We start from the raw sequence: 16885 nt of genomic DNA on the forward strand, positions 1-16885 counted from the left end.
TTTGAATCATCTAATATTTTCAATGTTATTTTACATGAAATTAATACACTAAAACTACAGGTGATACCGTGATATGATTAGGTTATAGCTCTTGAGATTGATTGTTAACAATCAGTTAGTGAATGAATGTTTTTTTTTTTTTTGTTTTGCGTAGGAGCAGTTTGTTATATTTTTTAAAATAATAGGAGTCATATTGGATTTAAATAAATAAAGATAATTTGGAGGAAAAGTGTTCCTTTGACAATCATCCAACGGATTCATATTTCACAATAAGCATATTTTACTCGGAAAATTAATCTTCTTTACCTTTGTGTTTTAAATTTAAACAAACCGTTGTAAGTCATCGTGGCAACTATAAATTAAACTATAAAATTAATTGTATCAAATAGATGCAAATCGACGATCATACATATATTGATTTTTCAACATGCGGGAAACAGTTACATGTGAGTTAATATCCAGGTCGTTCATAAACTAGCACATGTTCATGTATATTTAAAATAAACTGTATTAGTCGGAAAAATAGGCGTGCCTACTGTAAGAGTTCATTTCACCTTTAATTTTGAAAAAAAATTAATTTAAATCAGGTACAAAAAGTTAGTCACGTATGTTTGGCAGGAAGTCTTTTTTGTTTAGGAAGTTATTGAGGTGACCTAGTTCTTATAAAGCACTGGGATATCCTGGTCTTGTAAGGTGCCTACCTTTACTATATCCAACGCTATCCACAACCAATTAAGGTATACGCCTTTCAATCATGAATAGCGATGGTCCGCCGCTTATCTATTGGCAATCATCCCAGCAACAACTCAAAGAAAAAAAACCTCTGCCGGGTGTTCAAATGCACCCAACACAGCCACTATTTTACTTCAGCTCTTTTATTCCTTACTTAAGTCCGGAATTTAATTTTAACAAAGTCCGTTACTACAAACACTCATTGGAAGCTAGTTTTCCACAAGGTCGGCCTATAAGTGACGATGAGATTCGAGACGAGATAGCTGCGGATGTGGAGGTTAGGATGAGCTGCCCTAGCCTTGTGAGGGTGATGAAGCTACCAAATGGGACAATCCGTCCAGCGTATGTTCCTCTATTGTCTGACATGAACGGGTACCTGCACAAGGGTATTAGTGCATTCACCAAGTGGTACTATAAGAACCATGTTTTTGAGGAAGGTGAGCTTATTCCGAAAGATCTAGTACCAATTGTGGATCTTAAGCCATCATTTGTTGCCGAAATAAGCCCAACGTATACACTTCCTACCCAGGAGAGGATTATATTTTTTGGAGCAGAAACAAATTCGTTGCATGTTATGAAGTTGCTTACCAAGGTAAATGCAATCAACTTGAATGTTTACTCATGTGTCACATCAAAGACTAAGATACGTTACTACCGTCTGTCCGTAAGTGGAGATTGTCGGATTGGTGAGCCAGATTGTGTTGCATTTCCTGAGAGGGGTCACGTGGTGTTTTGGAATGGAAGGGATATTCATAAAGATTCATTCAGGGCTAGCATAAGGGAAATATATGATCGATACAATCCCTTCATCGTTGTTATTACTGAGGCTAGGCCTCGAATGTTTCAAGCACAAGATGTTATGAAAAATGTTTGCGGAAATTACCAAATGCTTCTAAGTGGAAATTGTGGTGTTGGTGGTGTAGCTTTGTTATGGAACAAGGTTGCTGAACCCGGTATCAAGTCACGGTCGGCCTCAATTAACTCCTTGAATTTAGGGGTTGAGTTTTTGGTACTTGTCATATTTATTTTACTTTTACTAAATTCACATTTCTTTTTAAAAATTCATAACTATGTATAACATATATATTATAAATTAATTAAGTACATTTTGTATTAATAATCATAAAATTGTTTATTGTATTTGTGTAGCCTGGACCGGCCATCAAGCCTCCTACGCCCCCTTCAGATCACCATTCCCCGTCAAGCGACGATGACGGTTATGACTACATAGGGCAGTGGTTAATCAACTCGGGGCTAGATGATGACCCCTCAATCCACGATGAGGGATGGTGTTAGTCTACAGTGGTGTTATAGGCGCAAGGGCTAAGTAGTGTTTCAAGCTAAAATCTTTTAGTACCATATGTGGAATCTCCGTTTAACTCTATGTCTCATGTTGTTCAAGTTTGAATAATAAAACTTTGATTAGTGTTTGTAATGTTATGAACAACACTGGCTTTACGTGTTATTGTAGTCGATGTAGAATTGGCTCATCTAGTCGTTTTGTAATGAAGTAACAATTATGTTTAATTTAATTTTTATGGAAAGGGGTTTGCCTGTGCGTACTTGTGAGTGAGACCTATTATGTGGTTTTGTGTTTATGGTTAAAATTACGCATTGCGATAAGGTTATGCACAATATTGTGCCCTTTTTTTAGGTCTTCTACACGGTTATGGCTACGATTAACCAATATGTTGTGATTATGGATAAGATTATGCACATTGTAATGTCTTATTTACAGTTGATTAAAATTGTAACATAAATGGCGAAATGTGTTACATACGCATATGTTCAACATTATTGAGCAAGGAATAAATTAAGTAACAAAATCTACGGTGAACAAGGTAGCTGCACCGGTCTATTATAATATTGTAAGAAACAACTTGCATAGCTACTATTTCATCATTTTCGTCAATCACATATATTTATGTTGTACATTATTTAATAAATGTGTAGTCGTGTAGCTGAGAACTGATCATTAGTTTAAAGCACAAGAATTGAGGGATTATGTGACAAAAAATCGTCCCATGCATAAAAGTGTAAATTAATACCCCAAGTGATCCTGGGATTAAAAAAAACTTGATTTATAAAGCTGATTTAACTATATAAATAGTCATGGAAATTGTTAAAATGTTTTTGTATAAAGGTTATGGAGGAATTATAGTTATCAAAGGCCACTTTGTGTACGATTAATATATTGTATTAAGAACAGGTATGTTTGTTCATTTGTAATTATCAAAGTACTTAAACTACTAGCAATTTTGTACAGCAGGTAAATGAATTTGTTTCAGATAATTGTGGTGACCAATTAGGTTACACAATCTTTAGTGTAAGGATTTTCCAACCTAGAACCCTATGTATAGTCATTCGACCTAGTTGGACCTATTGGTTTATGGTTAGGGTTTTGCGGAGAAACTTACTTCTCACCCCTCAGATCACTTCAACTCTATAAACCTATATTCAATAGTTAGCATATATAGATTGATGTGTAGCCGATAATTGATACATTGAAGAGTTGTCTTGTCTTTTATTATGCACCTTAGATGAACCTTTACGCCAAGAAATATTGGATTTGTTGAGTAGTATATGGGATATCTTTTAGTTTGAGGTTGGATTTGACAATTCTGGGGAGATGGGATTGTTGTGTATGCGAATCGTAAAGATTGAATCATGGTTCGGAAATCCTTCTTTATCCAAAGCGCGTGATCAATAGTATGGCATATTAATGTTAAGAAAGATAATGAGACCTCAGTCTCTGAAACTATTGTGTAATATTATTATAAACATGATTAAAGGAAATCGTTTCAATAAAGATAAAAATGTATGATATTTTTAACTTAGGTTTAACATATATACTAATAAATGAAAAAAATAAAGATAAAAAATTTTAAAAATCCTAATATTAAGAAAAAGAAAGCTTTTAGGGTTTCTCTAATACCAACCATGCGTGCATCTCGTACGATATTAGATGAAATCGAATCAAGCAAATTAATAATTTTATCGTGTGATTTTGAAACAAGTTGTGGTGGTAAGCATTTAGGTATTGACAATGTACACGGTATATTTGGTGTCCAATGTCATTTATTAATTAATCAGTAGTTAGGTACCTATAATATCAACGACTTGAAATATTTTAAAAATAAATATTAGTTTAATCATCTCAAATAATAAAGTTTTGATGTTAGGTTGTCCCCCAATCCCAAAGGCTGTAGTTAATTATCTTTATTATTTAATTTAAATGTATATTAAGTGAAAATTAGAGATTTAAAAAATTTCGTTAATTCACTTTTGACAAAAATTTGATTGAAACTGGTATCATCCTTATCCAATGAGTAGAATGAATTGGAAATTCGATAATAAAGTAGTAGTTGATAATTGGTGCTATCTTAGTAGTACTCCCGTATCCATGTATACAGAGGTCTACCCTATAGAGTAGTCATGTTTGTGATGATGAAACTGTCACAGCGACCCATTGTAAAAGTTATTGGATTTGTTGATAAATTTACAGAATGTCCTTGTGTGCTAGTGTTGCATGCAGTTTTGGATATGTGGGATTATTTTGTGGTGGAAGGGAAATGGTTCTCCAAATCCGTTGATAATGTGGAGGTGTTGTCATTTCATGTAATCCATAGATTAGTGGTCGTTTCATAGTCCTAGAATTATGGGATGTGTCCATAGATTTAGAGGATTTGTTTCTGTCTATGTTGTATTTGACGTGGGGCGTTGTGATTCACTAAGTCTATTGATCAATGTGGGTGCAAAAAGAGATTAGTTTTTGTATCATAAATCATTATCGTAGTTTAAGGTTTATTATTTGGTTAACATGTATTGTGATACGAGAGTGAATCGAATATCGTGACCAACAATACTATAATATGTAATCATTATCAAATCGACATAAATTATGTGTTATTTGCGTAGTCCCTTCAAATGAATAACTTGCACCGATGATGTATTTCAAATAGGTTAACAACGAAATTCATCTAGATAGTATAAGTTATTTATTCTTACAATCTAGTTAGATTTATTTTATATTGAAGGTGCTATGTAAAACAACCCTAATGGGAGGCGGTTCCGTGAAATTGTAAACGCGTCTTTAAGGATGTTCATAATCACTAAGTAAACCGTTATTGTAATTGTATGTGTGTACCGACCATTACTTCAATTTTAAACCTCATTTACACCAACTGTATAATTTATATTAAATTAACCGAAATATGCAAAATCAACTGATTCATGGCAATATAAGTGTACCGTAGAATTAAATAAACAACTCTGTACTGAATATATATATATATATATATATATATATTTTGATTTTGAAACCCTACTCAATATATTCTTTATATAAATAAACCTGAGTTCAACAATTTAAAAATAAAAAAATAAATTATTTTTGGCCAAAAAATTAAGGAGGGAAAATTTGGGTTTTTGGCGCCTATAAAAGGATAATTGGATTTCCTACATGCCTCACACCCTCTGAATTCAAACGTTCTCCAACCAAACCTAAGGGGAAAAAACACAATTACACAAAACACTTTATAACTAAACAGTATAAATTAGCATAACGAGCTACAATAGTTCACCCTTACACCAAATTCAACAAAATATGTCAAACCCTAACAAGCCTCCTCGTTGCCCCTTAAAACATGTTGATGAGAAAGCCAAGAAAATCGTTAAGAAGTATCAAAAAAGTAGGTCAATGCTCATTAATACCCTCATGAAGAATGCTTTTGAGGAAATTACATTTCCTGATCACAGCAATGAGGTCCTCTCCATGAAACCAAATGTTGGTGAGTTTGGTGAGAGTTCTGGTACGAAAGATGATGAAAAAGAGGTGGTTCCCGACGTGAAGGTGGAGTTGGAACCTTTTTGTGCATCACCAATTACCAACCATGGTAACCCTAAGGAAGTCCCCCATGTGATGCCAAATGTAGGACCTTTCGCTGCTCCATCTTTGGCCGCAAAGAATGGAAAGTGGCCCTTTGAAGACCATGATGTTGATGTGAGTGGAATCCCAGTAATGGAGGACTTGATGAGGGTCCCTGTTGACATTGATTTGGATGTGGCTGACCCTCCAATTACGGACGATGGTCACACCAATTTCTCAGTCGTGGTTAGGAGTCTCCGTCCCGGGGATGTTGGTGTAATGTACAATATTCACAGCGACGAGACATTTGACACCATATATTGCGACTACGCCAACAAGGTTGACGTAAGACCTAATGAGATTAGGTTCATGACTTGGAAGGATGACCGTTCTATCCTTAGGTCCAACAAGCCTGATGATGTGAACTTGAAAACTGGTGATGTTATTTATGTTATCGGCAAGGTGCGTATATGTAGTTGTTTAAACTAATTGTGATTTATTTAGTCTATCGTTTTAAAGATTTATATGTTAACACGCAAATTTATTAAAGTTTATTTCATGTGTTTCTGTTAAAAAATGTCGTTATTTGTTAGTTCGTAACGAATTGCATTATAAGCATGAAAGAGTTGTAATGTGATTTAAATTATGTGCAGCCACATGTGCTAAACCTTTGTACAAGACTCAAGGTCTTCTACATTACTGAGGTAGCAAGGGACCCGATAAAGGTCAAGGTGTCCGGTGCTAGTGACACTCTTCTGGTGAATCTGTTCCACAAATGGGCTGAGGCAGCCAACGTTGACCCAAGTAGGGTGCTTTTCGTCCATGAAAGGAAATCTCTAGCCACTGTTGATACCGTGGGTGGTGCGAAGATAGAGAACGGAGATGAAATAGTCGCCTTGGTGCTAAATGAATAGACGAAGCTGTTGTTTGGCGGATAATGGAAGTTGCTTGTTAATTAGCCCTTTATTTGTTTGTGTTTCTCCGTCGTTAATCAGCTATTAATTGTGCTAGTATGTTAAAATAGTCAATTATCAACTTCTATCTGATGTTTTTAAATCACTACGTCTTTAGAGTAGTTGTACTAGGTTGTCTGTGTGTGAAATAGTTGGACTGGTCCAAATTAGTTTTCATGTACTACAATTTGGCCATTGTGGTTCTACGGATCTGTAATGTTAAGATAATGGGCCCAATATTTTGTCTACATTCCTATTTTGGGCTTTGCTATATTAATGGACTAATGTTTATCGGTTTTTGTATCTTTTTGTGACTAGTCGAGATAATTGCACGACTGTATTATGTATATGTATTTTACCAAAAACTAATATATTTAGTTCTCCATAAATGTGTTATCTACAAAATACGTAGACAGTTTAAGGGCGAAAGTTATATTGGTTATGAACCCGACAAATTCAAATGTAAAGGCAAAATTAGATTTATATATGCACGTAGTTGGGCAGTAATACCCTTTTACATTGCTAAGTACGACCCGAAATACGTCAAATTGGGCGTCCATATTTGGTTAGCTAGGCGTGTGACCCAGAAATATTATTTGGGCCTTTTATTGTGAATTAAAAAAGAGTATATTGATCCAATTTGGGAATGGGACATTTACCATATTGAGATGAGTATTGCTTTGCGGTTCGAATTTGATCCTGATTAAGTCATTGTGTCGGATATTTAATAATATCCTTACCCAAATGGTGACGTCGAGACACTGAAATTTTTGGAAGATTTTGTTCGCACTTAACTAAATTCTAAGTAAAAAAATAATTCAAAGCTGTGTTGTAGGGTTGTATTCATATTAATCGTGTACACATACAGGTTCGTGACTCTAATTTAATTATTACTAACGCCGATAGTAGTTTTAAAATCGTGATAATCAAAACAAACTATGATGTAATATCGGTCTTCAAATTCAACTGGCATTGCCTTTGTAAAAAAAAAGGAAAAACGACACTTAGATACTGGGCCAAGCTACAGGTTTAAAAAGAAGAGCAGTTGGTTCATTACATGTTTAGAACAGTGCATATGGGCCTGTGGAGGAATTACATGTGTAATTTATTCATGTTTTGCAATTGTTGTTGAGCCCGGCATTATACGTGGAGTATGTGTTCGATTGCAATTATATATACAGAAATCTTTTACAAAGTTGTTGAACCAAGCATTACCTATGCTTATGCCGTGATTTGATTTGAACTTTTCTGAAATAATTAAAGGACCCCTGAGATGAGTTATGATTGCAATTGTATTACTTTCACAGCTAACGAACAATAGTTAGGCAATCTACGTGCATCGGAATAGTAGCTTAGAGTATTACAGTAGTTGAGGTAGACATTAAGTCTTGTGCGTCAAATATTGCACACAACAATTCTACAACTGCAAATAACTTCTAATGATTATGATTGTAGTTGTACAACTTTAAAATTAATCTAAATGTTGATTAAAATGCGTTAGAAGGGGAAGTCCAACCCACGAAATTCCTTAGTAGAAGGTCATCATCTTCCGGAATTGCTGCACCAATGACGTTGTTGCATTCCTGTTTGTGTGCGTCCAGTGCACCCTTGTTCTTGGCTCGTACATTACGTTTGCGCTTAACCTGCTTAGCCTTGAAAAAAGACCAAAAATAAGTGAGTGTGTTCTGAACATAGTGAAGGTCGTGAGTGTGGGTGTGGTATAAGATAAAATATTAGAATGAGTGATTTACCGGAGCTGTTTGGTGATCATCAGCAGCAACATGTTCTTCCTCGCATACGTCTAGTTTGCGCTTCACCTGCGTAGTAGAATGACAAGTAGTAAGGTGTTTTTTGGGCAACAGCTCATCATAGATGACATGTCTGGGAATGAGGGGAAAAATTGGTAATGACTGCGCTATTTAACACGTACCGGATGTTTCTTTGGAGCTGTATCCGTTTCATTTGTATCAGGTTGTTTCTTTTTGTAACCAGTTTCTGCTAAAGACTTGTACCTGGTAGTCTTGGGTCGACCACGTGGTTTTTTCCTACTCTTTGGTTCAATAATAATGTCAAGAGCCGAAATTTTTTCAATTGCAGTGGGTTTAGTCACAGATGGTGGGGTAATTTCAGCAACAGCAGTATTTGATCCAATCTCAGATGGAGGTATGCTGGTTTTGGGAAGTACTGGTGGTTTGTTTTTGTTTTGGAATGCAGTCCTAGCCTCATTGACTTCATTAGAAAGCTGTGTCAGCCTTTCCATAACCAACTCAACAGTCGGATCATCCACCGTAGAGGCATCTTCACAAATGGACTCGAACTTGGTCATCATTTTGTTGAAGCGTTTGACCTCAATTGTATCAGAAGGATCATAGTATGAGACCTTAACTCTTGTGTGCTTTCTCACTATGTCCTTTCTCCACCTGTCAAGCATGTACTGCTTTGGAATATCGAAGACAAGATTCTGGTCTAAGACACGGATGCAGTGTTTGCACAATATTCCAAAGGTCTCAAACTTCCCACAGTCACAAGTAACCTCCTTTGTTTCAGCATTGAATGTTACGCATAAGAACCTGCGACGGTCAGTTATTTTTTCCTGTTTTGATCCTTCGGGAATAATCCATACCCGATCCTCCAAAACATACTGGACAACATTGTCTTGCAGAATGCGCTCTTCGCGAGGATATACATACATCATTCGAGCACACTCCGTTTGAATTTCCTGAAATTTTGTGTCAGTGTATATCTTCTGAAACATCTTTTCCAACTTAAACCCACTAACTAGACGTCTTTCGTACTTGGAACACCTAGCATCAGCATCGTTTTCATCTTGAACCCTCTTGGTCATGGCCTTGTTGTACTTAACAGGGAATTCATGCAACATTGTGTTCCTATTGACATAGCCATCAAAAAAGCTATTAATGCTTTCGACACGTTGAGTTGTCTTCATCCCAGCCCAAAAATGGTCTTTCATGAAGGCAGGCACCCACATATGCCTCTCCTCATATAACTCGGACAACCAGTCATTTTCCTCCAACTTGTGTTCTGAAATCAGAGACATCCATCTACTCTCAAATTCGTCCTTTGAGAAACTCTCATAAATGACTTTCTTCAGTGGACTTTTAAAGTCCGCGTAGCTGAAAAAATAGGATATCAAAAAATGAAATAATACGATATCAATAAAAAAAGATTACACATCTTACTTATTCTGGTGTATTCAATTGGAACACCAGCCTAAATGACGTGTTAAAAAGCACAGAATTTAAACAACCAAACTGACAGAGCAATCCACGGCATACAAAGAATCCACAAACTGATAAGATGATTGTTGTGTGTTCTAGTATGTATCAGGGATTCAAGTGTTACTAAGCAATGGGTTAGTTATATAAAATGTGTGTGTCTCTTACAGCAATTCAGGGTATTCCAAACATAGGATACCACCTGAAATGCCCTTTGAGCCTACAAATTCTGCGATAAGCAATAACAATATTTGAATAGCAAACTGAAACTACTAAAATTAAGATTTATCATGCATCACAATTTAAATAATATTTAGAACTCAGTAATTAATTAATCAAGCAACATGAAAAATTCACTAAAGAAGTAGGTTGAGACGAAAACTTACCCGTCACATTTCCCGAGTTTTTCAGGAATTTTGCGCATTATATGCCATATGCACCATCTGTGTCGTGCTGTAGGCATCTCTATGGAAAGTGCCTTACGAATGGCCGCAGCTTGATCAGTTAAAATTGCATTTGGTGGTTTGTTACTCATGCAAGCCAACCATTGACGGACGAACCAACAATAGGTGTCCGTATCTTCATGTGATACAAGAGCAGCCCCCAACAAAATTGATTGGCCATGATGATTGACCCCTACGATATTTACAAACGGGAGCTCGTACTCGTTTGTAAGATATGTGGCATCCATGCACACCACATCTCCAAAATACTCAAACGCCGCCGTACTACGAGCATCCACCCACATCACATCTTTCATACGTCCATCATCATCCCGGCGGTGTGTGTGATAGAAATTAGAGTTATCGGCTTGCATCTTTTCAAAATACTCCATCATAGCAGCACAATCACCACCAGCCAAGTTCAAGCGCGCCTTTCTCTCCTTGTAGATCTCGTGTTGTAGATCTTTCACTGTAGGCCCGATTTCATTGGTTTTGTCTAACCCCAAACACTCGTGAATCTGAGTTGCTGGGATACCAACATCATAAAAATGTATTAAGTTCTTTCTAACATGTGTTGTTAACTTCTTCATACGATATTCCTTGACTAACTTGGACTTAGTAGGGGACACTTTGTGGACATGATCAAGGACAACTTTTCGCAACACCCAAAGGCCATCTTGATTCATGCTGGCATATATCTGCGCATCACATTGGCATTTCTTGGATGTCCTTTTACAGCGAGATAATTCATCTTCCCCAATGACTCCATCAACTACGCCAATCCCACTTACATCCATAGACTTAGCCCTTTTGTTTGCTGCCCGCCTAGCCCTGCTGTCAGAATGACCCCAACATTCACACCGCCAAGTCATCCCTCTCCTCTCGTTAGTCTTCTTCGACGACCATCCTTGAGACCTAGTCACACCAAATCCTTGTTGCTCAGCATACTCTTTATAATATGACTCAACCTCTTGCCATGATTTAAAAACCATACCAACTTTAGGACTTTCAATGGTAGCATACACAGCAACCTTGTTAGTTGACACTATTGTTTCCACCGTCTCTATGGTCTTCATTGGAGACATTACCGAATTAGGAACACACTCTGTAGAGGGCCCTGCATCACCAGACACAGCAGGAACAAGACAGTCTGGCATAGGGTCACTGATGTTTTCTTGACCTGCCTCGATCTCACTTGATCCATTTATGGTCTCTCCCATTGCGTTTTGAAGTTAATTATTGATCCTACAACAGTAGTTGTTAAACATTGAAGTTAATTATTGATCCTACAACAGTAGTTGTTAAACACTGAGCATCATTTCAGCTCCATTTTACTATTCAGACCATTGTAACTATCCAATCTGTAACTAAGTTCAAAAATTCCAATACCTAGAGATAAAGATAAAGATAAAGAGCATCAACATCAATTTGAATATAATATATGAACAATCAAATAATATGAAAATTCACAAAATCAGACCACAGTTTAGACAGCATCAGTACATATTTAATTCAAGCTTCTTCACACCATCAACATAATAAGAACCACCATCAATTTAGGGAAAATTAATTCACCCTAATAAAGTGCAAAATCTACACACCATCAAGATAATAAGAAACACCATCAATATTAATATTATATAGGGACAATCAATAAATATAGGTAAACTAAATTAATCATACGACAGTTTACACACAATCAGTATACATAAAATCAGTATAGGGATAATTTCTCAGCGTCTTGAAAATGAGTATGCCTCAATCGCCTAATCAGACATTACTTTACATTAATCATAGTGATTGCATTAGGCAATTAGTTTATCTGTGTTGAGAATTTAACAATACCCTGAAAGCATTGTCAATGAACATCTTCATCTACTAAATTCAAGGAGATGCCGGATATGCCTCATTCGCCTAATCAGATAGTAATTTACATTAATCATACGGTTTGCATTAAGGTACTAGTTTATCTGTGCTGAGAATTTATCAATATAATGAAAGCATTGTCACTGAACGAACATCTTCATCAACTAAATTCAAGGAGATGCTGGAATTAATTAATTACATAATTATGAAACAACGGTAACCGTCGCCCTAAAAAAATGGATTGACAATAAGGATGCCTAAACATGATTACATAATCATGAAATCTGATCAAACTAATACCCAGTGACATCTCTAACTAGAACTAATCTGTAAATTAAAACCGAAATGTAAATAGAGAATTGAAATACCTGGAACTACGATTTGCACAATAAACCTTCCCCTATGTCATTCTTCAGAGCCATCAAGGATGTGAAAACAGATCTGAATGAAGTTGTCAATGGAGTTTCAGAAATCTCTTGTGAAATTTTTAAAGTAATTTTCGATTGATTTCAATTGGGGTTTGTTCTTAACGACGTGACTGGGACCGTTATATGGCCCACTGTAACGGCAGCAAGCCGTCCTTAACGACGAAAATTGCAAAAGATTAAAAAATTAATATGCAGTACAATGTGGGGCCCGCTTAAGCTCCTGATTTACAAAATTTTGTAAATCAGGCTGATTGCCTGGGATCTCCTCCATTAACTTTTATTTTAAAGTAATCACCTTAGTTTTAACATAAATTAAAAAATAGTGACCCTAATATTAGTAGTCCACTAGTCCACAATAATGTGAACTAGGTCTATTATATTATTCTTGATTAATTAATGTAGGAGCTAGCTTATAGAATATTCAGGTTTGATTTTTGATCAACAATACAAAAAGAAATTATTCTTACCAACACAAGTAGTCTCTCTCTCTCTTGGTTGAAAAAAGAAGGATCATTGCTAAATATGACAACACCAAGTATAATCTCAACAACTTTGTTCGGTTTTGTCTACGACCTTCAAAACATGAATTATGCAATCAATAAAATTATTCACAATAGACCATTGAATATATAGCATAGAAACATGTGACAAGATTAAGATTGTATATATTCAAATTAAATTAGAGATAGATAAGTATATTAACCTAATTCTCCAACCCAAATAGCGAGAAAAGTGAGAATAGTGGGTAAAAACACATCACAACCATAACCATATCGAATGAAATATTTGACACTTGTGAATAGTTGATAGGTTATCTGCAAGACCACATCGAGATTTATGTTAGAAACAACTTAAATTTAAGGGAAGACCATAGTTCACAGATAAATAAATTATATTTTCGAATGTTCACAATAACAGTATTTACTATCTACGGTTCATATTATATGCAACTTTGGAATTTTTTATATCTCACAAATAATACACCAAAGTGGCAAAGTTGCATATAATACAAACCGAATGTAGTAATTTTTTGGAGTAAAATTCAAGATTAAGAGGGATTCATATTAATACCTGAAAAATAAAAAAAAATCCGAGTACAAACTTCATTATCTGTGTCACTTTAATGGTGAAGAAACCTCGTATATAAAAATAGGATATACCGCCCGACATCTCTTCCTGAGAACCAATCTCCTGAGAACTCATCTCCAAAAAATCTCAACTATATCTGAATAGCAGAAGAGGGAGTATTCAAAGCTTTTCAATGTATATATGTTTATGTCTGTCAAATTCTAAGTCTACTTTATGGGGTTGAGAAGCTATATTTTTATTTTCTTGTAATTGGTGATCCTAATTGTATTGTACTACTACTTTTAAACATTGATCAACATTAGGTCATTTTTTATTTTTTAAGATAAACGTAGGATTAAATTAGTCTATTTTATCTTATTTACTTTACGTGTTGAATTTTATGATTTTTTGGAAGGTTTTAAATGTTCCAATATCCGAAGTATAATCTTGTTGGCATCCTCAAACGGTTAAACTCGTTGGCATCCTCAAACTTAACAATTTCATATTTGATTAAACTCATCAAACTAAAAATCATAATATCAATAATGATAGAGTATAAAACATATTCCTCGGGCCTCAACCAAGAGCCAACGTGACACAAAGGTCACGGGTTCGAATCTCATCCACCCCTCCTTTAAAGTGAACTAATTTGCACCAGGTATGAGTGGACTCTGAGTTGCATCCACATTTCAAGCCCAAATGGCCTTTCATGTGAGGAGGAGTGATAGAGTATAAAACATATTCTTGGGCCTCAACCATCAGCTTAAGCTTGAGCTTTTGGTTGAAATAGTCCTCTAACAAATAATTTAGTTTCAAGAATCAACTTTTTTATGAAAATAATGAAGTTAAGTATATCAGTTGTTTAAAAATTAAGGACGAACAACAATATGAAAGTGAGACAACCAAAAAAAAAAAAAGAATGATACAAAGTTTTTGAAGGCCACATACGTGATGGTTTTTTTTGGGTGATGGCATCATCAAATTAATACTAGCGTATCATTAAGCAATAATAAACGCAGCTGGTAACCTACTTTGATTTCCAGTTGAAGCCGGATCTAGTATGGGCTCAGCTGAACCCCTACTAGATCTGCCTCTGTTACTTCGCAATTCGTATATAGTAAAATATGCATGCATCATGCCAAGTTATTTGCAAGTTTGTTCATTGACCTAATATTTGAAAGGTTTCAAAATCATGTACATTACATACATGTGTTGTTCAGGTTCTCTAGGAGGGGAATAGAAGCAGTAGAACGTTCTTTTACCGAAAAGTGTCCTGAATCAATTGTCACCAGATCAATTGGATAATCAAGCTAAGGATATTTTCCATACAACAAACATTATGCAATAGATTCAATTTCTAGTCTCTATCTTCAAAATCTTATACAACTAAACAGTAGAGACAATAGAATGGTTTCCCTTTCCTTATTCATCTACTTTGACTAGATTAGACATGTTATAGAATCGAGTTACCTTCACGATGCTTGGCCAATAATGTTTGAGCTTTTGCCTGAGTGCAATTGCAACCAGGGAAATACCCACACATGCAGAGATGAAATCATGCCCATTGAATAAACTCTGATCCAAAGTTATAAATTTATAATTATTATTGTACAAATGGAGTAATTTCTTACTTCAATTTTCTGACAAATACACACCAGTATAACACTGAATTTTAGGTCTTCAACGTAACCGACTTGTCATTACTGGATAACAGTAACAGAAAACTCTGATTCAGGGATTGCTTCCAGGCTCCATTAACAACAAACAAATGAATACACTAACTAACCTGCAAATTCACTCAATGCTAGCAAAATTAACCCAGAGTTCCTCAATAATCAACCATCCAAAATAAACCCCAGCAACCAAATACAGAGTCATCAGATAGAAATGAGAAAGGTAAGAAAACTGAACACAAAAGTGAAACTAATATGCATACTATTGACCTTCTAGTTGCTTCAGAGTCCATTGCCATATTAGTATAGTTCTCGTCCTTGATTTTTTATAGCACCTCCAAAAAGCTCTTGAATGATTCCTAAACTTACTACTTATATACTGATGCACTTGTTTAATGAACATAAGCTGGTTGACTCCTTAGATCATAAGGCTCTAAAATGCGCAAGGACATGGCTAATAAAGTGAGTTCTAATGTGGTTCAAAAGAGCAGATCACAACCAAAATACAAGAAAACAAAATGTCTTGATGATCGAGCAAAGCAATGATCGAACAAAGGAAGGCTTCTTGCAATACTGAATGAACTCAAGGATTGATATAGTTTATTGGTTATAGGGAGCACTTAGTTTGAATGACTGCTAATTAAGATCTTTTGCTTCTCAATTGTCTATTACCTCTATGTTCAGCAAGCTTCCAAGAATTTTAATAAGTATAACTTTACTCGAAAACTAAAGGTTATTTAATCATGCATGTAACTCCATGGCTTTTAGCTCTTGTACTGTTCTTCCAAAAACTGATTAATTACTTGTTCAGAGTGTGCCCTTGATTGTGAATAATGTAAATTCTGCTGATTTTGAGGAGCTTGTTAGTGTTGTTACTTCTCTAATGTTTGTTTATCATCCAAGGTTGATTATCTTGTAAGCATGCATTATGTTCAAAATATTGAGTCAAATAACTTCTCTACTTACAAAAAATGTATATTTTCCATTGATACAACTGGAATCATTAAAACTACTAGTACACTAGTACACACTGCAAAATATTTCAATTAGCATACCTCAATTAAACATAACAGAACCAGCATCCCCTTAAACCCAACACCCTGTTGAAATTCTCAATTACACTCCTCTAGCAGTGAAGTGTAGGCTGACATGAGTGACATCAACACCTATGCAAACAAGTTCTCCAACATATCATGTCCACGAATACTTCGACTGTGTGATATATCAGCTAACAGGACTAGTTTAATGTTTCAGTAATGTATGCTTGGTAAGCCTATCAACTAATTGATCGTTTGAATCACTTCTTTTTTATCACCACATTCAAACACACACAGAAACTGATCAAACAAAACATTTGCATGAAAGTAAATTGTGAATTCCACAACAGATAAAACTTGAAAATATATTCCACTTCAAAATTCGTAACAAACAAGCACAAGCAACAATAAAGTTGCCTCTGAGATGCTAAAGACTGATATCATCTACTTACAAGAATTAGTACACTGCTAGATTATGAACAATTAACCCTCAAACACAATAGGAATTAATACTCTGCTAGATTTTATGCACAATTAACCCTCAAACACAACAACTAATCAACTACACTGAATTTACAAGCT

At 35.3% G+C, this 16885-nt stretch overlaps 1 protein-coding gene across 2 annotated transcripts; it reads right to left on the bottom strand.

The window, feature by feature from the left end:
- Positions 1-7826: 7826 nt before the first annotated feature.
- Positions 7827-12675, bottom strand: LOC145590214 (protein FAR1-RELATED SEQUENCE 6-like). Of its 2 annotated transcripts, none has more exons than XM_081646972.1 (5): positions 12466-12675; positions 10175-11476; positions 8483-9686; positions 8304-8369; positions 7827-8195 (listed from the first exon to the last, which is right to left on the bottom strand). In XM_081646972.1, the coding sequence occupies exons 2-5, from the start codon at positions 11449-11451 to the stop codon at positions 8040-8042; spliced, it is 2703 nt and encodes a 900-aa protein (XP_081503098.1). In that variant the 5' UTR covers positions 11452-11476; positions 12466-12675; the 3' UTR covers positions 7827-8039. The 2 variants fall into 2 exon arrangements, with proteins under 2 accessions (XP_081503098.1, XP_081503093.1); XM_081646967.1 differs by having other exon boundaries at positions 7827-8204; positions 12466-12674.
- Positions 12676-16885: the final 4210 nt, after the last annotated feature.

This window comes from Chenopodium album, chromosome 2, assembly GCF_948465745.1.
Source record: "Chenopodium album chromosome 2, dcCheAlbu1.1, whole genome shotgun sequence".
NCBI lineage: Eukaryota > Viridiplantae > Streptophyta > Magnoliopsida > Caryophyllales > Amaranthaceae > Chenopodium > Chenopodium album.